At 37.6% G+C, this 27,429-nt stretch overlaps 1 protein-coding gene across 17 annotated transcripts in view; it reads right to left on the reverse strand.

Moving 5' to 3' along the window:
- Positions 1-27,429, reverse strand: part of ppfia4 (PTPRF interacting protein alpha 4) — a 105,791-nt gene that overhangs the window by 34,338 nt on the left and 44,024 nt on the right. For all 17 annotated transcript variants that reach the window (XR_009273306.1, XR_009273308.1, XR_009273307.1 and 14 more), the window contains 3 exons: positions 11,079-11,180; positions 8,442-8,606; positions 6,492-6,566 (listed from right to left, as the gene is read on the reverse strand). Coding sequence is in view for 14 of the 17 variants with exons in the window: in XM_058790683.1 (XP_058646666.1) it covers positions 6,492-6,566; positions 8,442-8,606; positions 11,079-11,180 (342 nt within the window). In the remaining 3 variants the exon portion in view is untranslated. The remainder of the gene's footprint in view (positions 1-6,491; positions 6,567-8,441; positions 8,607-11,078; positions 11,181-27,429) is intronic.

Consider the following 27,429-nt stretch of genomic DNA (forward strand, 5'->3'; position numbering starts at 1 on the left):
CATCAGGCATCATAGGAGAAAATTTAGAGCTGTTAAACTGGCAAATGGAGGTTTCAAAAAGTATTGAATTAAAGGGTGATGTTAATTGTGGCCAATGTGTATTAGAGAAAAACATTTATTTCATAATGATATTTCCCTCAATTTTAAATTCTTATTATCCAATGAAAGGTTAGATTTTTGTGAATTTTTTAAATAAAAGATCAAAAGGATCAACAATACAGATTAATTTTCACAGCCTTCTTTGATCATATTTACCAAGGGTGACGATATTTTTCGCAATGAGTGTATATACACACACACAGGCTGCGATTTGCCGGGTGGAATGGGGGGGATTTCACCCCCTCTGGTCTATGCATCCCGGTCTCTGCTGAATTATTTTTATCCCTGGTTTTATCCTCCGAGGTCCCGATCTAAATCAAATGATTCGCGATACATGATTTGAAGTCCCGATCTGAATCAAATGATTCGTGATACGCGATCCGATTGGAGCACTTCGAAACAGTGAATCATTTTGCGACGCAATGGTACTGATTCGGAGTTTCAAAAAGCTCCGTTGTGTTCTTTGATAGCTTTCTCTATACAACTGATTCGTTGTTTGAATAATCGTGGAAATGAAATCATTACAATTAATAGGCCTAACGTACAATATTTTTTTATTAAACTGATCATGTTAAATACAGTTTCCGTCGTATTAAAAACATTTCATAAAAAGTTTTCAGTTTTTTTCACAAATCGCACCCTGTATATATATATATATATATATATATATATATATATATATATGTGTATTTATTAGGGGTGGCATGATACATGTATTCGTACCGAACCGTCACGGTACGGACATCTCGGTTCAGTGCATGAGGCCTTACAACGAATTCAGGAAATTCACCCCAATCCAGAAGGGGGCACCCTTATTTTGATAAAGTACCAACTGTGCTGTAAAGTTAGCAATGCTGGAACTGATGTGTGTTCCGGCGCGATCACTTCAACTGTTTTCTTATACCAGCAGAATCAACTTTAAACACTTATTGTCTTATTAATAATGCATCACTTTCTGCCATTTGAGTTTCCTTTCTGTGAATAAATTAAGCGTGTCACAAAAATGAACTGAAACTCAGCATATATAGGTTGTTACGTGTTGCACAGCTCCTCCTGTGTAGTTCTGGGCTGATTTCTCACCTTTCTTAGGATCATTGAGACCCCACGAGGTGAGATCTTGCATGGAGCCCCAGTCCGAGGGAGATTGACAGTCATGTTTAGCTTCTTCCATTTTCTAATGATTGCTCCAACAGTGGACCTTTTTTCACCAAGCTGCTTGGCAATTTCCCCGTAGCCCTTTCCAGCCTTGTGGAGGTGTACAATTTTGTCTCTAGTGTCTTTGGACAGCTCTTTGGTCTTGGCCATGTTAGTAGTTGGATTCTTACTGATTGTATGGGGTGGACAGGTGTCTTTATGCAGCTAACAACCTCAAACAGGTGCATCTAATTTAGGATAATAAATGGAGTGGAGGTGGACATTTTAAAAGCAGACTAACAGGTCTTTGAGGGTCAGAATTCTAGCTGATAGACAGGTGTTCAAATACTTATTTGCAGCTGTATCATACAAATAAATAGTTAAAAAATCATACATTGTGATTTCTGGATTTTTTTTTTTAGATTATGTCTCTCACAGTGGACATGCACCTACGATGACAATTTCAGACCCCTCCATGATTTCTAAGTGGGAGAACTTGCAAAATAGCAGGGTGTTCAAATACTTATTTTCCTCACTGTATTTATTTATATTTGTAACTTGTTAATTTTGTGTTGCTAATTGAATTAATGCAACTTTTGTGAAAAAAAATAAAAAATAAATGAAATAATATTTTATATATATATATATATATATATATATATATATATATGAATTTCACCTGCCAGTCATACTCATTATTTGTACATTACATTATAATATTTCAGTAATCAAATTACCTTTTTATTTATTTATACAAAATGTCCATCATCCAGTTTTAACAGTAGTTCCCCTTCTGTCGTTCACTTCGACGTTGTGTCAAGTGTACGACACTAGGGGTCACTCTTGGGAGCCCAAACACCTCTGACATATTTGAGAAAAGGCCAATGAAATTGGGTGTGCAGAATTTGCATAGCTGGCCACACCCGGATATCTGGGTATAAATAGGCTAGCGTAGCATATGCTCACTCGTTCTGTTTTTTTTTTTTGGAGCCGATGCAGCGTCTCTTTGTGAGAAGCAGCACTCATTCACCTCTTGATCTCCTCATCATTGGATCTATGGCACAGGTAGCGGTCTCTCCATTTCATACACAGATAAGTGTCGTGAGAGTATCCTTGGGTGCTTCAGCGGCGATCTTTAAGAGTAAATTTCTTCTAAAAGCAATTTCTCTAAAAGAGCTTCACGGGCGGAATTATGTGTGTCGACAAACATGTGTTCTTTGAAACAACGCTCGTAGATGGTTTATGTCCCGCTTGCGAGGACATGACCATAAGCGCGTTGAGCTCGTGGCTTGCGCTCTTTTTTTAAGGAACGCGAATCACCCCGACTGCTTCCCGCTCCAGTCCTTCTACTTCCGGGTATGAGGCCGCAGCGATGTTCGTCGGGGGAGAGCAGGTGGAAGCAAGAGTAGTTCCGTCGGGGGATCCCCGCGGACCTCTCGTTTCTTGCACGCTTCATGTCTTCCAGTTGAGCTGCTGAATGGGTTTGACAGCTTGTCTCAGGATGAGTTTAATCTCTCATTTGGTGCTCGTAAAAAAGATGAGCTGTCTCTCGCAGCATCGGAGGGCGAGCTTGAGCTTCAGTTTGAGGCAGGCGCTAAAATGGCGGCTGTGCTTGCCTGGGCTGCCAAAAGCATCGGGCTGTAGTGGACTTCTTCACCCTGTTCCGAATGCTTGCGGCTGGTAGTGCACAAGGAATTGACGGAATCGTGGAAGGCTCTTTTTTCAGCCAGGAAACGATGTACCAACTCCTCCGTCCTCACCACCCTCGATGGGGGTCAAGCGAGGGGGTATATGGGGGTCTCACAGGTGGAGAGTATGATTGCGGTGCATTCTGCTCGCGAACGCCGCCACTTGGTGGGGCCACCCAGGACTCCCGTCCAGGGCCTGTAAGTTTCTTCGGCACTTGTGGCGAAGGCTTACATGGCTTCTGGACAAGCCGTGTCCGCCCTGACCATCCTGCAGGTCTACACGAGGGTAGTCCCGACCCAGAGGTGTTGCAGGAACTGTGCTTGACGACTGACTATGCCCTCTGGGCTACGAAGTCACGGCGCAGGCTCTGGGTAGGGCGATGTCTACACTTGAGGTCCAGAAGCGCAACCTGTGGCTCAACCTGGCTGGGATGCGGGATGCCGAGAAAGTTCGCTTTCTTGATTCCTCCATTTCACTGGTTGGCCTCTTGGCAACATCATGGAAGAATTCGCTCAGCAGTTCTCCACGATTAAGAGCCAGGGACAGACCCTTGCGAGGACTGCTGAGGCCCCGCAATAGCCTGGGCCTGCAGTCAAGACCAATTAATGGTCTAATTCTCGCAGGAAGGTGGCACCACCACCTCGGTAACAGGACACCAAGTACCCCTGTAAGGCTGCAAGGCACTCCTGAGACGGGCAGCCCAGGAAGGAGGGATTATCTGACCAGCTCGGGTCCACATTCATTGGGGGGATGTGAGGTGGATCCAGCTTTACACTGGCCACCTGCCAGTCGATTCCTTCTTCTCTGAGTCACACACACAGTGTTATTGGCCCTCCCATGTGCGAGGGCCTAACGCTGACACCATGCATCAGAACCTACTTGGACACAGACACTCTGTCTCCTCACGTTCAGATGCAGGAAATCTGTCACCTAGCCCACTTGACGCATGCTGGCGAACTCATGTTCTCTCATCCGTTTTATGAACTCTGGACTACCTTTCCATCTTATAGCACTCCACTTAGCGAAGTTCAGTGGAGGAATTCGCTATTAGAACCCATTACGAGGTAAGTCCCCTTGAGTGAACTCTCGTATTGGGTTAGTGCTCCACAGGTAGCGGCTCTTTGTGCGGCCCCTTGTGTGTATTCTACACTGATTAACTCCTGAGGTTCAGTGTTCCCCTAGACAAACATTAATCTGTCAACAGGTTCTGAGTTTTGGAAGTTCTCCCCTTACGCGGAGCCCACCTCAGAATCCTCCCTATGTGGTACTTCCTCTGTAAGTCCATAGGTGGATCTTCACATGTTACCTCCCCAACTGGTAGGATGTGATCTCCGTAGTGCCTTTCTCCCATGGGGGAATAGTCACTGCCCCAACGTTCACCACCAAGACTTTTCAGCTGAATATATAATGGTAAGTATTACTGTAGGGAAAAGGCTCCGGCTGAGGGGACCTTTGCCTTTATGGCGACTCTCCCGGATGTTGGAGAGTGAGGTCTTAAGTCTTGGGCGTTGGAAGGTTACGAGGAGGAGAGGTGCATTTAGTCGTGACACGCTAGCTTGTCAACATCTGCGCCCCCGTGGACTCGTGACACAGTTCAGCAGTTGTGGCGTTTACTATAGGGACCCCTAGTGTTGTACACTCGACACAACGTCGAAGTGAACAACAGAAGGGGAACGTCTGGTTACGTATGGTAACCCTCATTCCCTGATGGAGGGAACAGAGACGTTGTGTCCTGCTTGCCACAACCCCGAATTGCCTCTGAGTGGGTTGAGACGCTTCTCGACTCCTCAGAACAGAACAAGTGATCAGATGCTACGCTAGCCTATTTATACCCAGATATCCGGGTGTGGCCAACTATGCAAATTCTGCACACCCAATTTCATTGGCCTTTTCTCAAATATGTCAGAGGTGTTTGGGCTCCCAAGAGCAACCCCTAGTGTTGTACACTCGACACAACGTCTCCGTTCCCTCCATCAGGGTTGCTAAGTATTTGCAGTCACTGCAGCTGCATAGACTTTCAATGGATGAAAAAATGATGAGAGAACATTACAAATATATTTATTTTTGTTCAAAAGATAAACTAAAGTCTTTTGGGTTTGGTACAACATGAGGGAGAGTAAATGACGCATTTTAATTTCTGGGTGAAATTATTAACTATTTAACTAAAATATTTAACTTATACTCTATCTTGTAAACTTTAATTCTATTTTGTAAACTGCTTGTTTTACACAGGAGTATAATATTTTAAATTTGCCTGTTTGACACTGTCAGTCTAAACTGTCATTTAAAACTCGGTTTTTGTTCTAGTGCAGTTCTGATTAAATTATATGATTGGGTATCTTTTTTTTTTTTTTTTTTTTTTTTAAATAAAAATAAAAATGTTTGTATCCTCTGGTGTAGCTAACAGCATATCCACCTTATACTTCAATAGTAAGCAAATTTCTGTTAATGTAGAAAAACTGCAAAGTGCAGTAAACAGTAAAATTATCTGTGCTACAAACCTGTCTATGTTTATGTTTATAGTAAATTAATGTAACAGCATAACAGATTGTTTTTGTACAGCTAATATAAATACAGGTGGAACGTTGCCACCGGAAGACTTGAATATTCACAAAAAAAAAAAAAAATGACTGCGATTTGTATTTTACATAAAAAAAAAAAATCAGTGAATAGCCTAACTGTAGTTCAACTACAGTACTTCAAATTGTAATTAGCTCATAGCCTGGTAGTTTCAAAGTCAATTCCCCAACAGTGTTGATGACCACTTCCTTTGTTCCTTTTGCAGCATTAGGTCCTGCTTGCACTGAGACAGCATAAAATCTTGCCGTTGGTCATAGCGCAGCATCATGACACCCAGAGGCCACCTCACATCCCGCCTCTGCAGTGCGGGCCGCAGCCAAAGACTCTTCTTACTCAGCAGATGATGGAAAAATTGCTTTTTTTCCAATGTGTTCACACATGGTAACTGACCCATACTAGACAGTTATGAATGATGTGAAGATTTATTCAATGGAAGAGTGCAAAACTGGGCCATTCTTTTTTTTTTTTTTTTTTTTTTTTGTATTTTACATTTTCGTAAAATCAAAAGTATTTTGATTACTAAAATATTAAAATGTAAGGTACATGAATGGCATGTGAAATTCATATTTGTTTTATTCACACGTTACATCACCAAATAAATGAACATGAAATTAATACATTAAAAAAATAATAATAATTTGCTACATAGGGGAATAAATTTATTTAATAAGGGAATAAAATGAAAAAAATAAATTATGTATAATTCGTATAGGCTACAAAAACAAAATGCATTTAGAAGAAGTGCAGTGAATAAGTGTGTTGTCAATACTTTTTTGTTATCAGTGTAAATCTAAAGCATGTCAAGTGCATTGGCTTTGCTTGAACTCTCAGCAGCATGTGAGTGATGGAAACAGGCAGCGTGCATTTCCTGCTTGGGTTGACAGCAGGGGGCAGGTGCTCATTGGACAGATGTTAATGAGATCAGCAAATCCATACCAGTGCGCATGCATACCTAAACACACACACACACACACACACAACGGCTGTACCTCCTGAGTGGCGGCTGCCAGCTGTACTTCTAATGTAGTCACCCTTTCAAGAGCCACCCGTAACCTTTCACGCACCTGTGCAAATAAAAAAACAAAAAAGACTTTAATAGACAAATTTACACATGCCAACAAAGCCCTGTCAGCATTCATTCCAATTTCAGTCATGTGATTAACTACTACTAATGTTACATATTCAGACTGACTTTGCATTAATGAAAAGCATTAATTTGTGTCTTTAAAATGTTACAAGTAGGGTAGCGAGATATATAAAAATAAAATCGATATTGCAGTATAGCTTAGTCGATTGTCAAATCGTGATGGCTGTGATTTAATTAAACAAACATACTGTAAGCTTTACTGTTTTAAAGTGAAGTGCAGCATTTACATATGGGTAGTTAATGATTCAGCAGTGTTTCAGCATCTGAGAACGGTTCATTTACTGTGGATCAAGCCATTCTGAGACACTTATATCATGTACACATAGTGCCAAGTAGGGCTGCACGATATATCGTTTCAGCATCGATATCGCGATATGCACATCTGCGATAGTCACATCGCAGGATGTGCGATTTTTAGTATACTGACCGTTATATTTATACTGATCGTTTTCGCGACAGCTATCGTATCACGCCACCCCGCGACGCACTGTCTTCACTGGACGCGAAAAAGCGACCGTTGCAAATCCTTTGAACTTTGTGTCAGTACGTCATAAAAAGAATGAGGGATTTACTCGCAAGGATTTGCCGTGTCGCGCCGCATCCAGTGTAGACGGCATCACTGATTATAATGGGTTCTATTGTATTTTGTCAGCGCCCTTTGTAGACACGGTGAGAGTCACTCAGATATATGTGAACACCGAATTCCATTCAGTTCCGTGTCTATTTGTGCCTGAAATGACACATACGCGCGAAACTGTCAAAATGCATGTCTCTGCAAGTATCCTTGTAAACACAGTTGCTTATGGCTTAGGTGAAGGTAAAAAATTGATAAAGAAAATGGATAGTATAGTCTCACAGCAGTTTAATGTTCCTAAGGCTTTCAGTGTCATGAATGTTAATCAAACAGCAAAACACAGAGAAAAATCACTTTTGTAGCTTTAACAGATTTATTAGATTTAATTTATACAGTGTTATTTTACATTTGATTATTCAACCAGTATACCTGAATACTGTTAGACTTACTGGAAAAAATATAAAGCACTGTTTATTTATTTTATATCTTTGTTCTATTATATTTATCTATGTTTGTAATTTGTTCATTTTTCTATGCTGATTTACTCATCTACAATATTTTTTTTCCAAATAGAGCTTTTCAAGTCATCTGGAGTTTTTTTTTTTTTTTTTTCATATCGCAATATATATCGCAGAAATACAAAATATCGCAATGTGAGTTTTTTCCAATATTGTGCAGCCCTAGTGCCAAGCTTCAGTCTGATTCAATCCATCAAAATAAAAGCTAGATGTTTACCATTTGAAAACAAAGAAATGAAGATGTAAATATTAGTACTTAGTATTAAAGTGAATTAAAGTTTTTTTTTTTTTTTTTTTTTTTTAAATTACCATATTATTGAAATATATTTCTTATTTTGTTCATTATTTTATAATAAGAATTATTTTATAGTCATACTGAATTGGTCAATAACAGTGGTAATGTGAAGTCTAAAAGTATGAAAAAATAAAATAAAATTAAGTACTTTCCAAACCATTCAGCCCTAAAATTATTTCACACTTAAAAAATGTAGATGCACTCTCCAATGCACTCTCTATGTAGATGCACTCTCCAACAAAATCACTCGACTAATGATTCAACTATTTAAGTAATTTGGTGAAAATTCCTGTATTTTTCATATCGCAATATATATCACAGGAAAACAAAATATACCAATGTCAGTTTTTTTCCAATATCATGCAGCCCTAATTACATGACAAAATGAATAAAAAAAACTCTCACTTTTTCATCCAGAGCTTTATGATGCTCGAAGAGTGATTTCAGAGCCTTGAGCACCTCCACCTCACTGGAAACCCCGGACGGCGGAGGAGCCTGCCTCTTCACCACAGTCATCCTCAGTGAACGCTCGTGACGTGACACCAGACACTCCAAGTGTTCCAAAAGAAGCTAAAGAACAGCAGAAGCACACAAGCACATGTTAACACATCTATCGACTACCGTTCTGGATAATATGATTTTAATTTTGCTTGTTCAGTTGTGATTAATGCTACTCATAAGCTATGCATAGTAACATGTAATGGCCCAGTGCATTTTCAGAATCACTCAAGAGTGAAAATATAGTAAGCTTTAATGCTTTACATTAGAAAATCATGTTGTAAGCGAAACAAACTGGCACTGGTTCATCTAGGCTGCTCGCATACCGTACAAGCCACAATTCTTGCAAATCCCCCCTGAAGCGAGTCAAGTGTGGCCTAGGGCCTGAGAGAATCTACAAGCAAATCAACATCCTTTGCAATGTTCATGACAATGCAGCAGCATGAATCTGGCAATGGAGATATACACACTTCCATTTCTCACCCGCATCATCTCAGCTGTGTGAACATCCTCTCCATTCACACAATCTCACAGCATCGGCCTTGCCAGAAACATAAAGACCGCTGATGCGGCACAATGTATGGCGAAGCATTTACATAAACATTTACCCACAGACTAATTTTCAGGAGAACATAGTTGCTGACTATGAAAAATGAGTAGTCTCACAACCCCTAGAACACACACTACCATTCAAAAGTCTGGGTTTGGTAAGATTTTTTTAATGTATTTGAAAGTTTCTTATACCCACTCAGACTGCATCTATTTGATTAAAAATACTATAAAAACAGTAATGTTATGAAATATAATTACAATTTAAAATATCTGTTTTCTACTCAGTTTCTATTTATTTTCAAATGTAATTTATTCCTTTGATGGCAAAGCTGAATTTTCATTTTAGCGTCATATGATCCTTCAGAAATCATCCTGATTTGCTGATTTTGTGCTCAAGAAACATTTGTTATAATTATTGAAACATATTTTCAGGATTCTTTGATGAATAGAAAATTCAAAAGAACAACATTTACTTAAAATAGAAATCTTTTGCAACATTATAAATGTCTTTACAGTCATGTTTGATTCATTTTAAAGGTGGGGTATTTATTTTTTCAAAAACGCTTTAGAAAACGAGTCGTGGCCGAGTACCAAAACAAACTTGTAGTCAATCAGCAGTAAGGGGCGTGTCTACTCATGATGCGGGGGAGAGAGCGCTCATCAGTGCACATGACGGACATTAGCTGAGCCGAGCAACGACAGAAAGATAGAGATGGCGGATAAAAAACAAAAGAGGAAAACGTCTGCGGAACACTATGTCTACAATGAAAAATGAAAAAATGCTAAAGTCTGTCTACACTGGATGCAACAAAGCGACCATTGAAAATTATTTGAAATTTGTGTCAATATGTCATAAATAGAACGCAGCAGCAGTTTACTATCGGGATCCAGTGTAGACAGCATTATTAGTGATTATAATGAGTTCTATAGTATTTTGTCACGCTGCACTGCTCGCGTCCGGTGTAGACACGGTGTTACAATAAGTAGGACCTGTGTAAATATCGGATCAGCTTTCCAGCGCTGAAGAGAACTGAAGGAGCAGGAAGAAATGCGATCGGACACCGATGTTGCTTTGTTTCTTCTCGATAACTAATCATTGCCTTGGTTGCGTAACGTTATGTATGTGTGGGGTGGAGCTATCAAAATAGGGGCATGTTTGTTTTGGTAATTTCAAATATCAACATTGGCTACCAGAAATCACTTACCCCACCTTTAAGGGATAGTTCACCCAAAAATGAAAATTCTGTCAATAATTACTCACCCTCATGTCGTTCCACACCCATAAAACGTAAAATCCGTAATATTAAGATATTTTTGATGAAATCTAAGAGCTTTCTGACTCTCCATAGACAGCAACACAACTATCACGTTCAAGGCCCAGAAAGGTAGTAAGGACATTGATAAAATAGTCCATGTGATATTAGCGGTTCAACCTTAATTTTATGGAGCTACGAGAATACTTTTGTGCACAAAGAAAACAAAAATAACTTATTCAAACAGTCTCTTCTCTTCTGTGTCAGTCTTCGACGCGCAAGAGTCACACGGACTATTTTAACAATGTCCTTAATGTCCAGGCCTTGCACGTGGTAGTTCCCTTGCTGTCTATGAAAGATCAAAAAGCTCTCGAATTTCATCCAAAATATCTTGGATATTCCAGGGTTTGGAATGACATGAAGATGAGTAATTAATGACAGAATTTTCATATTGCTGAGTGACCCAAAACTGACCTACAACTTTTGAACAGTAGTGGACATAATCCTAACAATAGCTGATTTATGCTAATGACAATAATGCAAAGCACCACATTTATGGTTAAGAATTTTCACACTGCTCTGCAGCTACTTTTTCCATGACAGAAAAAGTATTATTTTCTGTTTTAAACCTTCACTTTTAGCAATCAAAACAAAATACTGGGGCAAAACACAGCCATCTGGACTGTACCGATTGTATTGGGATGTCCTGTAACTTTAACACACACAAACACATACTCACCCTGGTATTATTCCTCTCTGCTTTAAGCTCAGATATCTCCTCCTCTTTTTCTAGAAGCTGCTCTCGACACAAATTCAGTTCCTTAGTCAGGGTCGCAAACTCCTGAGAGAAGAGAGAAGAAAGGAGATGAATTCATTCATTTGACATAAATACTGCATATTAATATGGTACTGTTACAGCAAACTAATACACAACACTCAATGTGGTTTGACAAGTTTGTTATTTTTATTCAGAACTATTCAAGTCTATACGGATCTGCTCACATAATGATAATAACTCATCCACAGACCTTGTTTATGCATTCTTTCATACAATACTGTATGTTATTTACTGATTCATCTTTTCAGTCTCCCCTAAATGGTCCAAAAGACAACAAGAATGAATAGCCATGGCCCATAGAGCGCCAGAGGTACTAAAGCTTCAAAATCCTGTTTCTGGTCTTTTGTTGACCAGGACCACACATTTTGAACACAGGACCACACAGATGGATATTGCTCATTTTTATATTCATACAGTATATATCTCAGTCAGCCAGCACAAACACCAAGAACAGAAAATCTGCCATCATTTACTCACCCAAGTTTCTCTTAACAAAAAGATGTTTTGAAAAATGTTGGTAACCAAAAAATGATGGTAGCCATATTTTTTTTATTTTTCATCATTCTTCAAAACACCATCTTTTGTGCTCATACAGGTCTGAAACAACTTGAATGATGACAATTTTTGTTTTGGGGTCAACTATCCCTTTAATAAAAACCTTGTAATTAGCCTGAGACTTCAAATCAATGACATGAAGCTATTACGGCACATGAGCCACTTAACGCATTGCATCCACTAATATTAACAATGCGCATTTCTCTAGCAGCATGAAGGCAGCGACACTCTGATTTTGGCTTTCTGCCTCTCAGTCCCGCCGGCATCCGGGTTGCAGTCTTGCGTGGCTCAATTGCTCTGTTCTCTGAAGTGCCCCGGCCGGGCCTCTGGCGCTAGTCCCAGTTAACCCAGCTGTTCATCGCTGTCTTTTGGGAAACTTTCAGGGCACTGTTGAAGCATGTCAACACCCCCTCCTGTTTCAGCATACATGCATTCATACGCTCTTTAATTCAAGTGCACAAAATACTAGGGGCTGAAAAAAAAAAAAGTCACATGGATTTTCCACAGATGGTGAAATGGACAGAAGAACTGTCGTCTATGCTGCGGCAACAGGGGGATATGAAATTCTTTTGCGATGGTGGAGTATTAACAATCCCAGGATGCATATGGATATGTTTTAAATCTTATAATGTCTTAAATAAAATAACCTCGGCTTTGAAAATAAATCACAAGGATTTACCACCCAGGATAGCGTGATCATAAATGCTTTCTTAAAGGTATAATTCACGCAAAAATGAAAATTCTGACATTATTTACTTAGCCTCATTTCCTTCCAAAAGCGTACATCTTTCTTTCAACTGGAGCACAAAAAAGATATTTTGAAGAATGTCTTAGTGTTGTTGTTGTTGTTTTTTCAGTGAATGTCAGTGGGGTCCAATGGTGTTGTTTTGAACCCCACTGACTTTCATTATGTGGACAAAATCACCTGAAACATTCAAAATACCTGGAAAAAAAATCATACAGGTTTTGAATGACATGAGGACGAGTAGATGATGACAAAACTCATTTTTGGGTGGACCGTGTCTTTAATTAAACGTCACATCTTCCATATGGAGGCCTCGCTTCTGTAAGCTGTCTTAATGACTCTTGATTCTTGTTAATCAAGAGATGACTACACTAACACTGAGTTTATACTGTATTAATAAACTGTATTTAGGCTATTGGGTCAGTTATGATTCCCATGCTAAATGAAAACTTCCGAGGTCACACATTGTGTTAGTGTGTTGTTTTTCTGCTTTTTGAACAACGCTGCTTGACTGAAACGTATAGGGGCAGAAAGGACCGGGAGGGGGAAGAGGAAAAGGAAAATGGGTCAGTGCGTTCATTTGATTTTTTTCCACAGGAGTGGAGGAATAGGCACGAAGCAAGTTCAAATCCACAAACAGATGTTGGATCTTCCCACCTCTTTCAATCATTGCAACAGTCTCAAAAAAAAAAAACCCAACCATTTTTCTAATATTGCAGGACACGGCTGGGAAAAAAATAAATAAATAAAACTAAAAACATGTTGTATCAAAAAAAGCAATTCTATTTCAATCCGCCATGGCTCCTCAATAATGCTTGAGAATAAACAAAAAGGAATTGAAAACGTGTATTTGGTGTTCGTCATCAGAGATTGCCGTTTCAGTGCTCAATTCAAAGGTAAATTGTGTCCCAACTCTAGAAGTAACACAAGAGGATTTTCTGTGCTGAGGTTTTGCATTTGAAACCCAGGATTATATTTGTATTGTGACTTGTGAGCGTGAAAAGCTGAAATCCCCCCAGTTAGTATTTGACTTACTTTCTCATCTAGAACTTTTGGCTCTGCTTAAATGTGGTTACAACAAACTTTTCAGCTCGCCCAAACAATTATTAATGCAACAAATGAGTCTCTTTGCAAAAATGGTATTTCAAAGTACAATGTGGCATAGACTGATAGAAAATCAGATTTTGGGTACTTTCAAATGTGGCTCTTAATTTGTTACATTTATGATATCTGGTAATAAACACTTATATCTGATTCCTCTATTAATCCAGAGATTTTCATACTGTGTAAATGTGGGATGCAATAACAACAAATGAATAGCCAGTCGTTAAATTCTACACTATTTTGGATAAAGAATACATTTAACGTTGTTAATAAATTATTAGAGGTTTTAAAGACTAACTTTAAATGAGTGCTATAATACTAGCAAGGTAACCTCAATGTAAAAATTTGGGAAATAAGTATGCTTAATGAAATGCCTACAATTATAAATGATAACCGATATGGTACCAATATATTGTGCATCTCTAATATATATGCATCCTAAAAAGTATTCATACAGTACAAAGGTGCCTTCAAAATGTTGAATTCTAACATCTGCAAAAGCTACATCTCCTTTACAAGCATAGAACTATGAAAAATCTCCATGGTGAATATCAGTGTTGAGAAGGCTACTTTGGGAATGTTATAGGTTATGGAATGTAATAAGTAATGTAACTAGTTCAATTACTTTATTAAAGTATTGTAACTGATTGCTTTTTTGATTACTTTTCCTCGATTCAGGATTTGAACTTGGGACGCCCAACGGCGCTGTATGTCGGCGCACTGCCCTCGAGGCTATCAGCACCGACCATATCATAGCTTTTTACAGAAAATATTCAGATGTAACCCCTTTTGTAATTGTTAAGATTTTCATAAGTAACTGTAACTGTTTTTTCTCAGTAACTGTAACAGATTACAGTTACATTTATTGTGTAATTAAATTACATAAAACCTTTACATGTAACTAGTTACTAGCCAATACTGGTGAATACTATATGAAAAGCAAATAAGTCTGTGATATAATCCGCAAGCCATGCCTCTGGAAACACCTTCTTCATTTATGCTCCACAGTAGGTACCACAGTTAACTTGTCTTTGTGTTTCAAAACCATTTTATCAGCATAGGAAATTATAAGACTGGCATAATTACCATTTTTCTAGAAAGAAAGAAAGAAAGAACAGCACCACAGGAAAGGAACACTGCTAATTACAGGTCATTCTTATGTATATCTATCATGTAAAAACAGTGAGATTACAGTTGTTGGTTTTCATTAGGTGATAACATGGGTGCGAGCGCTGTTCTGTATCTTTTTGTTTCATGAGAACACTACTTCTGCCTATTAGCTCTTAAAATGCTGGATACAGACTTAATCCATTTTTTTCTGTTACTTCTATTAGTTTTGAAGGCTATACACCACCTTCCTGCATTATTTAAAACATTTCTAGTGCAAAAAATATGATTTCAAATCAAGACCGTGTTTTGCACGCAGCTAAACTCACTAAGGGGTTTCTAAAATGTCAAAACGTCCTGCAAAATGTGAGGTACTGATAAAAGACAGAAAAATCCAGAAAGTGTTGGCCAGCAGTGTGACCTTGTGAGGCAGTTGTCGGCTGTCGGCAGGTGAGCAGTGTTGATCTCAGATGTTTCAGCTCCAGGGATTTCTCTGTGTTTGGTTGGTAAAAGTCTTGGGATTAAGGAATGGAAGGAATATTGCCGAATACAGCAGCGTTTATACTGCAAGTCATACTGCAGTCTGTATTACTATAAGCACCAACAGACAACACTCAAACACATATTATAGAGACTATTCAATATGCCACAAATGGTTTCCATAGTATACTACAGAATTAACAGTATCATACGTGTTTAGAAACTGTTGCATGATTTGACACCTAACAAGGTTAGTAGATATGACAGTGGAGCATGTTCTTGTGATGAAATATGAAAGACTTGGAATGCAAAATATACTGTAATAGTAACAACAGAAATCCAGTACTTAGTGTTGTCCGCAAACTCCAACAAGTTCTCTATAAACACTTCACAGATGCTCATCCTGACCTGCCACAAACAGCTTTAAACTATTTCCCGACCTCCTCCAGACATTCTTACAGTAAGCCGATTTCTCGTAGTCTACCCCAAATCCATGACAATGTTGTTGTTTTATATGGGTTTTGGATGAAGACACATTTGAAAATCAAGAACTGAGAAGAAAGGCCTCACAACTAACAGCAAACATCTGTTCATCTTTAGCTGCTCTCTGTTGTTGACTGAGACGGATCAGTCAAGCCTTCTTGCACACGGAGCACATTTACATGTGCAACAAAAAGCTAATCACTAACAAAAATCAGCTCATTATAACAACCTCATTTTTTACATAGAAATGAATTGAACCAACAATGCAAGGTAACTTGTTTTTGCTCCAGTCTTGATGTCACAATCAAATGTGAGCATATGTAATAAGGCTAAATGCAAAACTAAATCAGGATAATGAGCAACAAAAGTGTCCACTGGGTTTTTCGTACATCATTAGTGACCTTTCTACAATAAAAGAATATAATGTTGGCTTAACCATAACCAGTGTAAATTTAAATGTGTGCAAATGCACCCAATGAATAAATAAATAGTTAAAAATTTAATAAATGTAAGGAAATTTTATATAATTGACATTAATAAACGTTAAACTGGAATCAAGAACATCACAACCTACATCACATTATTAAATTAAATGTCAAACGATGAAGTGTTTCGAACTAAATAGAATCACGATGCATTTTTTTCTCCCATTAAATATTTCTATATAATTTAGTTTACATAACTAGTCCACAGGTCAACTGTCCTATACATACTATGGGAACGTTTTCTTATATCTAGCAAATAACTTGAAAATCATCATGATTTCTTTTAATAGAGAAAATAATCCAACATCTAACAGCAATCTAATTGAGTAAGTGAATATGTCTGGAGATGGGAGGGAAAACTGCTATTAGCTTTAATTAATCACCTCAGACTATCAGTGAGATGGCTATCTGGCACAATGCACAGACGGTCAGCTCATACTAGCAATCTATTCCATCTTCATTTTTCTCAGTGGGCGTCTGCTTCAATCAGCTTGTTTACATACTGGAAAGCCTGTGAAATATGATAAATCGTTCTGTAATAGCACAGGTGTCTAAACCACATGGTCTATCCTTTCAATGTAGACCTTGTTAGCAAAGTGTGTACTTAAATAGGGCGATATAGCTTGATTGCTGAATCAGATTCAACTGAATCAGTTCACTAAAACGGACTGAACTGAATCATGGAAATCAATCAATTTTCCCAAATAAAACACCACTTTAATAACTAAAGTTTAAATCAAAAGGCACTACTGAAACATCTTCACACTTACAAGGAGTCACCAACGACATAAAAATCATTGCAATACTCTTAATTTTTTGAATACACACTGAAAAAAATAAGAAGTTAAATTTACTTCATTTTTATTTTACAAGTTTTTGCACGCATATTTTTTAAGTAAAATTTAAATAAGCAATTAAGTAAAATCTACTTAACTAAATTATCTAAAATTAGTAAAGGAAATAAGTAAATTTAACATGGCCAGGTAGAGTTTGATGAGTAATTTCTACTTAATTATTTTATGTTTACCCTACAATACTCAAGTACATTTCACTCAGTCACGGTTTGTAAACTTTACTCAAATAACATAGCACTGAAAAAAAAAAAAAACTGCCTATAAAGCATGTGGTTAAGTTACAAGCACGTATGTAAGCAAGTAGACTGCTTGTTATTCTTTTTAAGGTAATATATTGACTCAATATAGTTAACAACTATATGAACACACAGACCTGAATACTTGGCACATGATACACAATGACGGTGACAATCAGTGAATAGTCTTTGAGTATGAAAGGGTCATTTTGAGTAAAAAAATGAACTCCAGATGTCACAAAACAGCAAGTTACTTAACCTAACAACAAAAGCAACCACAAAACAGTGTAAATGCATCTCGAAAGCAGCAAAAAAAAAAAAAATTACCTTATTAATTATTCATGCCCAAGTGCATGATGGGAACAACGTTGATGTTGATATTTACTTACAATATTTGTAAAAATAACAAACAATTCCAAGTAAAATATACTTATATGTTCAAACTTTAAATTCTGCAAGCTTAAATTGAGTACTAATATTGAATTTACTCTTTATTTAAATTCTTGCCCGAACTAAATTATTTAATGTAGAAATTACATTTGTTTTTCTGTAGTATTTACTTCACCACAAAATCATTTTCATCAGTGTATTTTGGATATATCATTTTAAACATCTTGTTGGTCCTGGGCATTCCAGAGTACAAAAAGCAGACTGAATCTGTTGGCTTGGTGTTGATTGGTTAGTAAGGCCTGATGTTGGTTTATTTCATACCACAGCTGCTGTCTTTGGCTCATCTTCCCCTTGGCCCAGTGCAAAGAGGGAATTGTTGGAAAATACGCAGAACCTGGTGCTCAATTAGCCGCTAATGGATTGATTCCTCTAAAACACAGCATCTCCTGTGGGATCAGACCGGATTAGGGCCATGCGCTCCAGGGCTGGAATCAGTTGGGAAGAGCACAGAGAAAGGCATGCGAGGTTTGGACAGCAGTGGCCTAAACGCTGGCAGGATGCCTGTGGGCACTGACTGGAACAGGTGAAGTAGAGGCGAGGGGCTAGACTTTTAGAATGGCATTTAATGAGCTCATCTTAGTCCTAATGCATTCTGAATGACTCCATACTCGTATAGTATATATTTGAGATGATCAAGACACTTTAAAAATAATTCATTTTCAGACATCCTGCAAATTCACTGCTCGCTTCACCATCATTTCCTAAAGGGATTTTATTTTCAACCTTTATAAAATCTAACTAAATCGTAAAAATGACCAGTTTCTGCCACTTAGTCTTTGACACACTGAAAGTAAACTAAAGTAAACCAGTTCAGTTATGACATGGCACAAATATGAAATGTGAAAAGAAAAGGCAAAAGTAAAGGCAGAGCAGTTAACGCTCAATTGACTGCTGGCAGCACAGATGGACAAACTGATGTGAAAATTACACCAGTCACTCATCACTGCAGTATTTAAAGTAAAACATGCAAAATACGCACAGGAAATGTCACTTTCCTCCCTGAGCAGTCAAATGTGGGCTAATGATAACCCTGACCTGACGCAAAGACTCACAGAAAAGTTATAAATCATTGGCAAAAGGGAGTCCTCTGGGTGACAATATGAAGTAACATCAAACCTGACACTGCAGGAAAACTATAAAATGTCACCGAAGGACAGAATAAATCAATAAGCCAAACAAGGTCACGCATTACAGTGATTTTACTATGAATAACAGGCAGGGTTTTTATAGTTAACCATTAAAAAGAAAATTAATAAAATACACTTAGTACACTTAATTTAATAAAATTAAATCAAATATAATTAACTTTTTATTTCAGGTAGTAGTTACCAGTTCTCATTTTCATTTAGTTTAACTGGAGGTAAAAAAAAAAAAACTAAAATTGAAATAAAAATTGTATGAAATGTATGACAAATTACACATAAAATACACATATTTAAGATGAACAAAAATAATAAAAAGCAACAACAGAATGAGAAAAACTAACTAAAATTAACATGAAAGCAGAAAATATCATAAAATCTAACTCAAAATATTAACAAAAACTATAATAGTATCTCACTGATAATAATAGCAGTAGCAATAGATGTTTTTGGTGTGACAAAGGAGAGATGTGGTAATCACTGTAATAAACTGTAACAATTTTATATATTCATAATAATAATAAACATACTAAGGCTTCATACTAAGGTTCTTCCAAAAAAATGAATACTGTCTTACTGCAGCCTGTTTCAACTCAAATCAACATCTGCTGTTGGAACCATCAATTTTATACTAGCAGTATATATAATAAATCATAATAAATGTACAAGTCACACCTTAAATAAATAAATAAAGACTTTTTGTATGCAAGTTAACTAGAATGGTATTGTATTGATATATTTTTTAAGGGTTAAAGACTTCTATCACTGTAACTCGTGCAAACGAATGCACTGCTTTACTTGTCTGAAACGTGTATGGACCATTACAACACCACATCTCTAATATGCTTGTTGACATTTAATATATAGGCCTCTAGTCTCACATTTGAATGCAGATTTTTGGATGAAGTATTAGATGATAACAGAGAATCCTAGTGCAGATCTAGGATCAGATGTTTTCCATAACACTGCTGATCTAATAGAGACTCAGCTGATCAGAAAACAGGATGCATATGTAAATACAAATGAGTGTTTTCAGCACCTCCACTTCCCTCTGAGGTGTGATATCAGTACCATGGTAACGGTGGCTTGAACACATCCGCTGATATCAGCCTTGCCAATGCGGCAGAGCGTGACGCCTCCCTGAACTTTCTGTGTTAGAAACAGAGATTACTAAACTACTCCCTGCCTAACACATACAACTTAGAGACTCAACAGATGCCACAGTTCATCAATGAAACATCTACCTAAAAGACCATTTATAAAATCAAATATAACAGGCTCTTTAGAACATTAAATTCTGATTGGTCAATGGTATTCTATGGTAAAATCTGCATAAATTGCTTTACCACTGTCCCAGGCAAACAGTTTCCTACACATCTGTGCTGATGTGCCTCATATCACTCTGTGTTCTCTTTCCTATCACATCCTAAAATAATTTTCAACTCACTATACAAAATCAATATTTCATGCATATTTATCTCTCTCTTTGTAAGTGTACCCTAATTCTTACCAAATATATCAAAATGTACAGTGTTGATACCAAAATACTTACCAAATATACCAAAATGTACAGTGTTGATACCAAAATACTTACCAACTATACCAAAATATACAGAGTTGATATGAAGGAAATCATACTTGCAAAGGTGTTTTACCCATATTTTGAATTAGGCATAGCAATATGTTGTATTTTAGGGTCGAAGGAAATGTCTGTAAAATTCTGTGAGGTCATTTATGTTTTTTCATCATTTTTGTAATTTGTAATTTTGTAATTTCATTCATGTAATTTTCTGCAATGTTAATAAGGATAATTTATATTTATTTATTGATTTAAAATATATAGTTAAAATTTGAAAAGGCATTTAAAAGGGTTGTCTTCTTTGATTACCTGGTCACCCTGTTGGGTTTGTTTTGCTGACAGTACATCACCCATCACATAACTTTGCTTGCCGTGTCATTTACCCAATGAAGTCAACAGCAACATTACACTGAAAAAGTCAATGTATCGGAAATGTTTAGAAACCTCCAGCTCAGTTATTCATTCCTTTACAGATCTGTCAAGAAATGCAATTTCAAAAAATAAATAAAAATGATGTGACTCTGGCACCCGATAACTGAAAAAGGTTTTGGCACAGGGCCTCAAGTATGAATCAGTCTTACACAAATTTAATTAGGAGCAAAGGCAACAAAAGCTGAGTTGACAAAGTGCCAGGATGCACATTTATTGAAGTGTATCACAGACACAGGGGACACGGCTCAGTGGGACCGGTTCTGATCCTTCAGCCCAAAGCAGAGATTACAGAGAGAAACACATAGTGTTAGAGAGAGAGGATAAGAACAGAAAACCACCAAAGAGGCCACACCGTCAAACAACTCTGAGAGTTTCATCTAAATCTGGCACAGGTCAAATCTTATCTGACTGAATCAAAATTCAAATGTGACATAATCAGAACACTTAATGTTAAAACTATTAGCATTTTTCAATCTAGACTATCTCGGTGGACTAATAAAGAATGTTTCCTGTTTTTGAACAGAACATTGCCAAAATATCCTCATCTCCCCCATTACACATACAGACAGAAATTAATGCAACCGCCCATGTAATATATTACATGTTTGTGTTATATAAAAAACAGTTTGAGTGCTATTTTGAGGTCAATGTGTTTGGTTATTTGTTTGTTCATTTTAATGAACACTTCTATTCAGAAAGGATGCATTAAATTGATAAAAGGTGATAGTAAAGACTTTAGATAGTGTTTTTTTTTTTTTATTTAAATAAATGCTGTTTTTTAAACTTTCTATTCATAAAAAATCCTGGAAATAACTGTATCATGGTTTCCATGAAAATATTAAGTAGCACAACTGTTTTCAGCATTGATAATAAGAAGATGTTTTAGAATGATTTCTGAAGGATCATGTGGCACTGAAGACTGGAGTAATGGCTGCTGAAAATTCACTTTTGCCATCACAGGAATTTCAACAGTTATTTTAAATTGTAATATTTCACAATATTACTGTTTAACTGTATTTTTGATTAATTAAATGTAGCCGTCGTGAGCAAAAGAGATTCTTTCAGTAACTCGCTCTGACCCCCAATTTTTTTAACGGAGGTGCATAAAGTTAAAAATAAATGTATAAACAAATAAATAATAAATAAACTAGAAAAATGAAAATTTAAGCAATGAAATTAAAGTTTGCCAAATAAAAATAAGCATGTTTGGTTTTCATTTTTTCATTTAATTTGGTTTGCAGTGTGTACAGAAATTCTGGTTTCAGCCAAGAATGTGCATATCACTACCTAAGACTTAACCGAGTGTAAACAGATTGAATGAATTTGGATGTGTGTCAAAATATTGGATCTGTGCTGTGAAAATGTAGTGAGTGAGATAGACAGAAACAAATACAGAGAGAAAGGCAGAGAAGGAGAAACACAGAGTTCACAAACAGATAGCTCTCTCATCAGACCAATCTGTCAGTCACGCACTAGTGAAGGCAGATGCTGTGAAGGTGCTGACAGATGTCGTTCTCATCGGTGAACTCCAGTAACGTCCAGAACAGTCATCAGGGTCACCGAGAACAGGATCAAACTCATGGGACTTGCACTCAGCAGGAATATAAATATGCCACATTCTAGATACAGCTACTCTGCCTGAGAGGATTACAGGTAAAGATGTAACAAGACTTCAACTGAGCCCCCAATGCTGAAAGCCATTCTTTCAGGTGATGTGACACAACATGACCAAGGGAACCATCACATCCACACCATCAGCTCTTCCAGAATTGTCTGGAGTTTCGCTCTTTCATGCATCACAGACGTTCTGTTTTTGACAATCTTAAATGTGCCTTTGGTGAGATGCAGAGAGAATATCCGTCATCAGATACACTGGAGAACGCAAAAGACAGTATAGGCAACTCCTGACAGAACCAACGTCAGTTCTCTCCAACAACTTTCACATCAGCTCACCTCCTCTATCGCTCCCTTTGTTCTCTGGCTCAACCCAAAATAGCTTCATTCAAGTATTCCTCATTATTCAACAACAAAATGAACGTTTCTGTCTCAAGAAACCTAGCTTGGAGTCTCTCCAAATCTCTCTCTCTGGGGATCCAGGTGACAGAAAAAGCTCAAAAAGTTCACTGCGGCAAGTGTGGTTTCAGAATGCTTCTCAGACCAGGACACTGCGTCTCTGTGTACAGAAAAATATGCAGCATGGAGGTTTACGGTCAAGCTGATTTGAATATAGCTAGAACATTATATACAAGCATATCCATAATTATACAACCAGGGGCATCGCTAGACATAAATGACATTTGTGGCTTAGCCAATTAGAGCCAGAGCATAATGCAAAACTACCTTCAACTGTAAATAATTCAAAGTAGAGCCATGTTTGTTTGATTTTTAAATGGTTTAAGACAAAAGAAAGACAAATTTAATCTTTCTGTGATATTTTTATAGAACAATTTGGGCACCTTCAGTTAAATAAACAAATAATGCAATCATGGATGATTTTTTATTCCCACAACAATACATGTCAGTATAAGTCCAAAAAACCATCATGTCGGCCAGCAAGTTTTATATAACTCTAATACTAGGCTTTGGCTTTACGTAAATGAAATGTTGCATCCATTGCCGCTGACATGACACTCATTAGTGTGCATCGTGTTTTAGCTGTGTATGGCACATAATGCAACACCAGTGCGGGTACAGAAGGTTAAGAATGAAAAGACCAACTGCTAATTGTCTTGCAAGCACTGTAACAATCAACAACATCACATACAGACAGCTATCATTTAGAAGCACAACACCGAAGACTACAGCTTGTCTTTAATTAGCAATAACACACATGCTGGACGCTGAAAGACGACACTGAACTGGGCCTAAATGCACCACTGAACTGGGTCTGGGATATGTGTGTGATTGTGCATTATAAATGTTAATATAATTATTTATATTAATAATCTCTCCATGTATTTATTCCCTTAAAATGAAGATAATAGAGGAGATCATTATAAATTAATTACATTTAATTTATTAGTGCAGTGATGATGATGATGATGATGATGATGGTGTGTGTGTTCAGCCAGCAGCCGATCAGTATTAATCATGTGTAATTGCAATTTTTTTTTTTTACACAGTATTCTTCGATTAGCATCCTTAAAACAAGAAAAATGCACTTGAAAAAGAGAACTGGGTGATATATATTAAGACTTTCTGAAAAATACTGTATATATCCTAAGTTTATGTCTCTTTCAGTTATAAATCTTGAAAACAATTTACTTTACAAATGCGTCAAATGGGCATGAAAAACAAACCAATTAAATAAGAAATATAAGAAGATATTCTCTGAATACAAGTCTTATCTTCTCAAGTAAATTTGTGTTGTTTATGGATTACATCTTTACTGGGAAACAATACAAACATAAATACCTCGCACATAACACTGGAAATAAGCAATACACACATATATACACTTCCACACATACACACACACACTAAAGTTTAAATACGCCACTGAGAGTGGCCTGTTTCCCCGCTTTGAGTTAATTAATGCTCCCTAAACCTGCAATGTAAGCAAGTCAAACAGCCACTTAGTCTGCGTTCCCTTCTGCAATTTCCTTTTCGGAATGACTCCTCACAAGAATTCCCATGTAGGCAAAAGGCTTTAACGAAGAACACCTCGGACAGCTGACGCACCGTTCGAAAGCACCTTGCGCATTTTTAAGCAGGCAGCCAATGGCAGGATGGGTCACCGTCCCTCACCTACCTGATACATGTATGTGCTAAAGTAGATCCCATTGTGTAGTTGGATCTTCGGAGAGATGAGGTTCATCTCGCAAGAATCATATCAGAACCTGGTTTGGATCTGCGAGCCCCCCGCAGCGAGGAGAGAAGGGGAGGGTGGAAAAAGAGAAAGAGAGAGAGACTGAGAGAGAACAGAACTCTCCCTCTGTCTCTAAATCCCTGATGGATGACAGTAAGCTAGAGAATAAATTAAAGTCTTCGATGCCGGCTCTGCTTAGCAGACAGCGGCACACAACTCTGCGGACTGAGACCCACATGGAAACGAGAAAAAGAGACAGAGAGAGAGACATGGAGGGGGGTGAGTAAATAGGGGTAGGAGAGGGAGTGGAGCAGGAAAAAAGGATGCTACACAGTGCAAACGGAGAGGGAAATAGAGCGAGGGACGGGGTAAAGATAGAGATGTGTCAGAGGAGAGAGAGGCAACAGAGAATGAAGACGGCGAGGGACACAAACGGAGAGTTTTGAGTGTTTACTGGCATGTGAGGTCACGTGGAGACAGACAGAGTTCAAAACCTGGTCTCCTGTCATGGACATCCAAACCTTGTAATGGCTTCATTTAAACATTCCTATTGAGGAGCATTGGTGTCAACTGACATGGATTTATTTGGAGATGGACAACCATCTTTGTCATGCAGCCTGCATTAAGAGTTTACATTTGTCCACAAAGTATGAGCCAATGAAAAAAAAAAAAAAAATTATTATTATTTTTTTTTAAAAGACATGAGACAGAGGCTTAAGCAAGCAGCTGATCTTAAATTAAGCCTAAACTTGTCCGTTTATAATGAACCACAATATTTCCATGGTATGGCACAAAGGTATTCAAATGTGGGTCCAGGGGCTGCAAGAACAGGAAAAAAACTAACAAAAAAAAAAAACAGTAGTATAATAGTAATACTAAGATAGTTAGATAACTACAGAATAGTATAGATAGCTATATAAGCACAATTATCTTATTCTATTGACGCAACAGTTTTTAACAAAAAAACAAACAAAAAAAATCTATCAAATTGTTAGAATATTTTAATTATAAGTTATTATTAATAATTTAATTTAATTATAATATATTTTTCCAAAAATGATTTTAATTTATAGACACGCAGGTAGATAGACAGATAGACAGGAAGATAGACCAATAGACAGATAAATAGACAGACAGACAGACAGACAGATAGATGTGATTGTTTATGTAATTCTGTAAAAATGTTGTCTTAATGAGATCTCACTTAATATTTCTCTCACACATTATAAATGGGACCGGCCTACTTAGACAGGAAGTGACTGAGTGACCAAAAATGACCAACCCTAGTTTTTTGGGGGGGGGGTTTTACATTTAAGGGCAGGTTAATCTATTGTTCTATTAATCTACTATTGTTAACACAATAATAGATCTGGCTGCACTGACTCACTCAAACATGACCTGGGTCATGTTCTGAAGCCATTCCTCCTCTATCTCCCTCCGTTTTCATGTCAAAATCCACAAAAAAAAGTGGAAAAAAGTGCACCCTAACTCTCAGAAAGTGTCAATTACGTGAAGCGGTCCAAGAATTTTCTGTATGTGTCAGATGTGATATATGGATCAGTGACAAATCAAGCCCCAAGCCAAGTCAATTAACACTAAATTGCTTGCATAAAAACCTCAAAAGACATTAGGCAGTAGATCTATAGGATACATACACTTGCACTGATATACAAGCCAATAATACAATGCAACTTGTCGCCAAACAAAAACAGAGGCTGCTATAAAGGGAAAGGGATTAGCATCATATTCTTCTGTTCCTGGGTTAGACATACAGACACTGTTTAGCTCACAACACACAGCTCAAAGGCTTTTTTTGAGTAAAAGTGACAGTAAAATGGTCCTCCCAAAAGCCTCACCAAGAAAAGGTTTTCAAGATGCAGAGAAAAAAACAAACCTTGTCCCAAGGCACAGAGAAGATGTGAATGGATATTGAAGCAGAGCTCACTCTGCTGAAAATAAGTCCTTTATTTCTGTGTGTGTCATTTCTGCTTCTTCTACTGTTTTTCTTCTCACTGTCATGTCTCAAACCACAAGATTTCACCCAAAAGATGTAGAACTGGATTTTCACATTTTGTGTAGTTGTTTAGCATTTTGAAATGAATAGGAATGGTACGGATATTTAAGGAAAAGTAGGAGAAGATTCTCTTGTCCAGACTCCCATGTGCTGAAAGGCTAAACTGATCTGGGAATAGTATGTTTGGTTAGAGAAAAGATGAAGAATGACAGACGTCTGCTGGGACCGCGTGGGAGACATGATTAGCCTAAGAGACGCGCTGTGGAGGAGACTGGATGAGGAGGAAGAAGAACAGGAAGTGTAATGGCAAAACAAATCACCCAATGGGATGCAAAAGCACTGGCGATTACAGGCGGCTGACACTGGAGAATCCCACGTGTGGCTGTTAATAGCTGGTATAAAGGGAAGCACAAAGATTCTAATCATGGCAATACAAGAACAAGCACTTAGAACCAGATCAATGGAGAAAAGCCAAAGTAGTTCAGGGGTGTCCCAGCCCAGACTCAACAGATCCCAGTTAAAACAATGTAGATCCACATCAAGAAAAGAGAAATCCTTATACCAGCTAAGATCCATTGCTGCATTATGCCGGCTCCTGCGTCAGAAGCACCACACACATGTGCTGTGGAAGTCTCGTGTACGCGCGTTGACTGTCGTGGAAGAGAAGAAATTGTTGAATAAAGTTTCTTTGTGCACAAAAACCTATTCTCGTGGCTTCATAACATTAAGGTTGAACCACTGATGTCACATGGACTATTTGAACAATGTCCTTACTACC

Source organism: Onychostoma macrolepis, chromosome 11, assembly GCF_012432095.1.
Source record: "Onychostoma macrolepis isolate SWU-2019 chromosome 11, ASM1243209v1, whole genome shotgun sequence".
In the NCBI taxonomy this organism is placed as follows: Eukaryota; Metazoa; Chordata; class Actinopteri; order Cypriniformes; family Cyprinidae; genus Onychostoma; species Onychostoma macrolepis.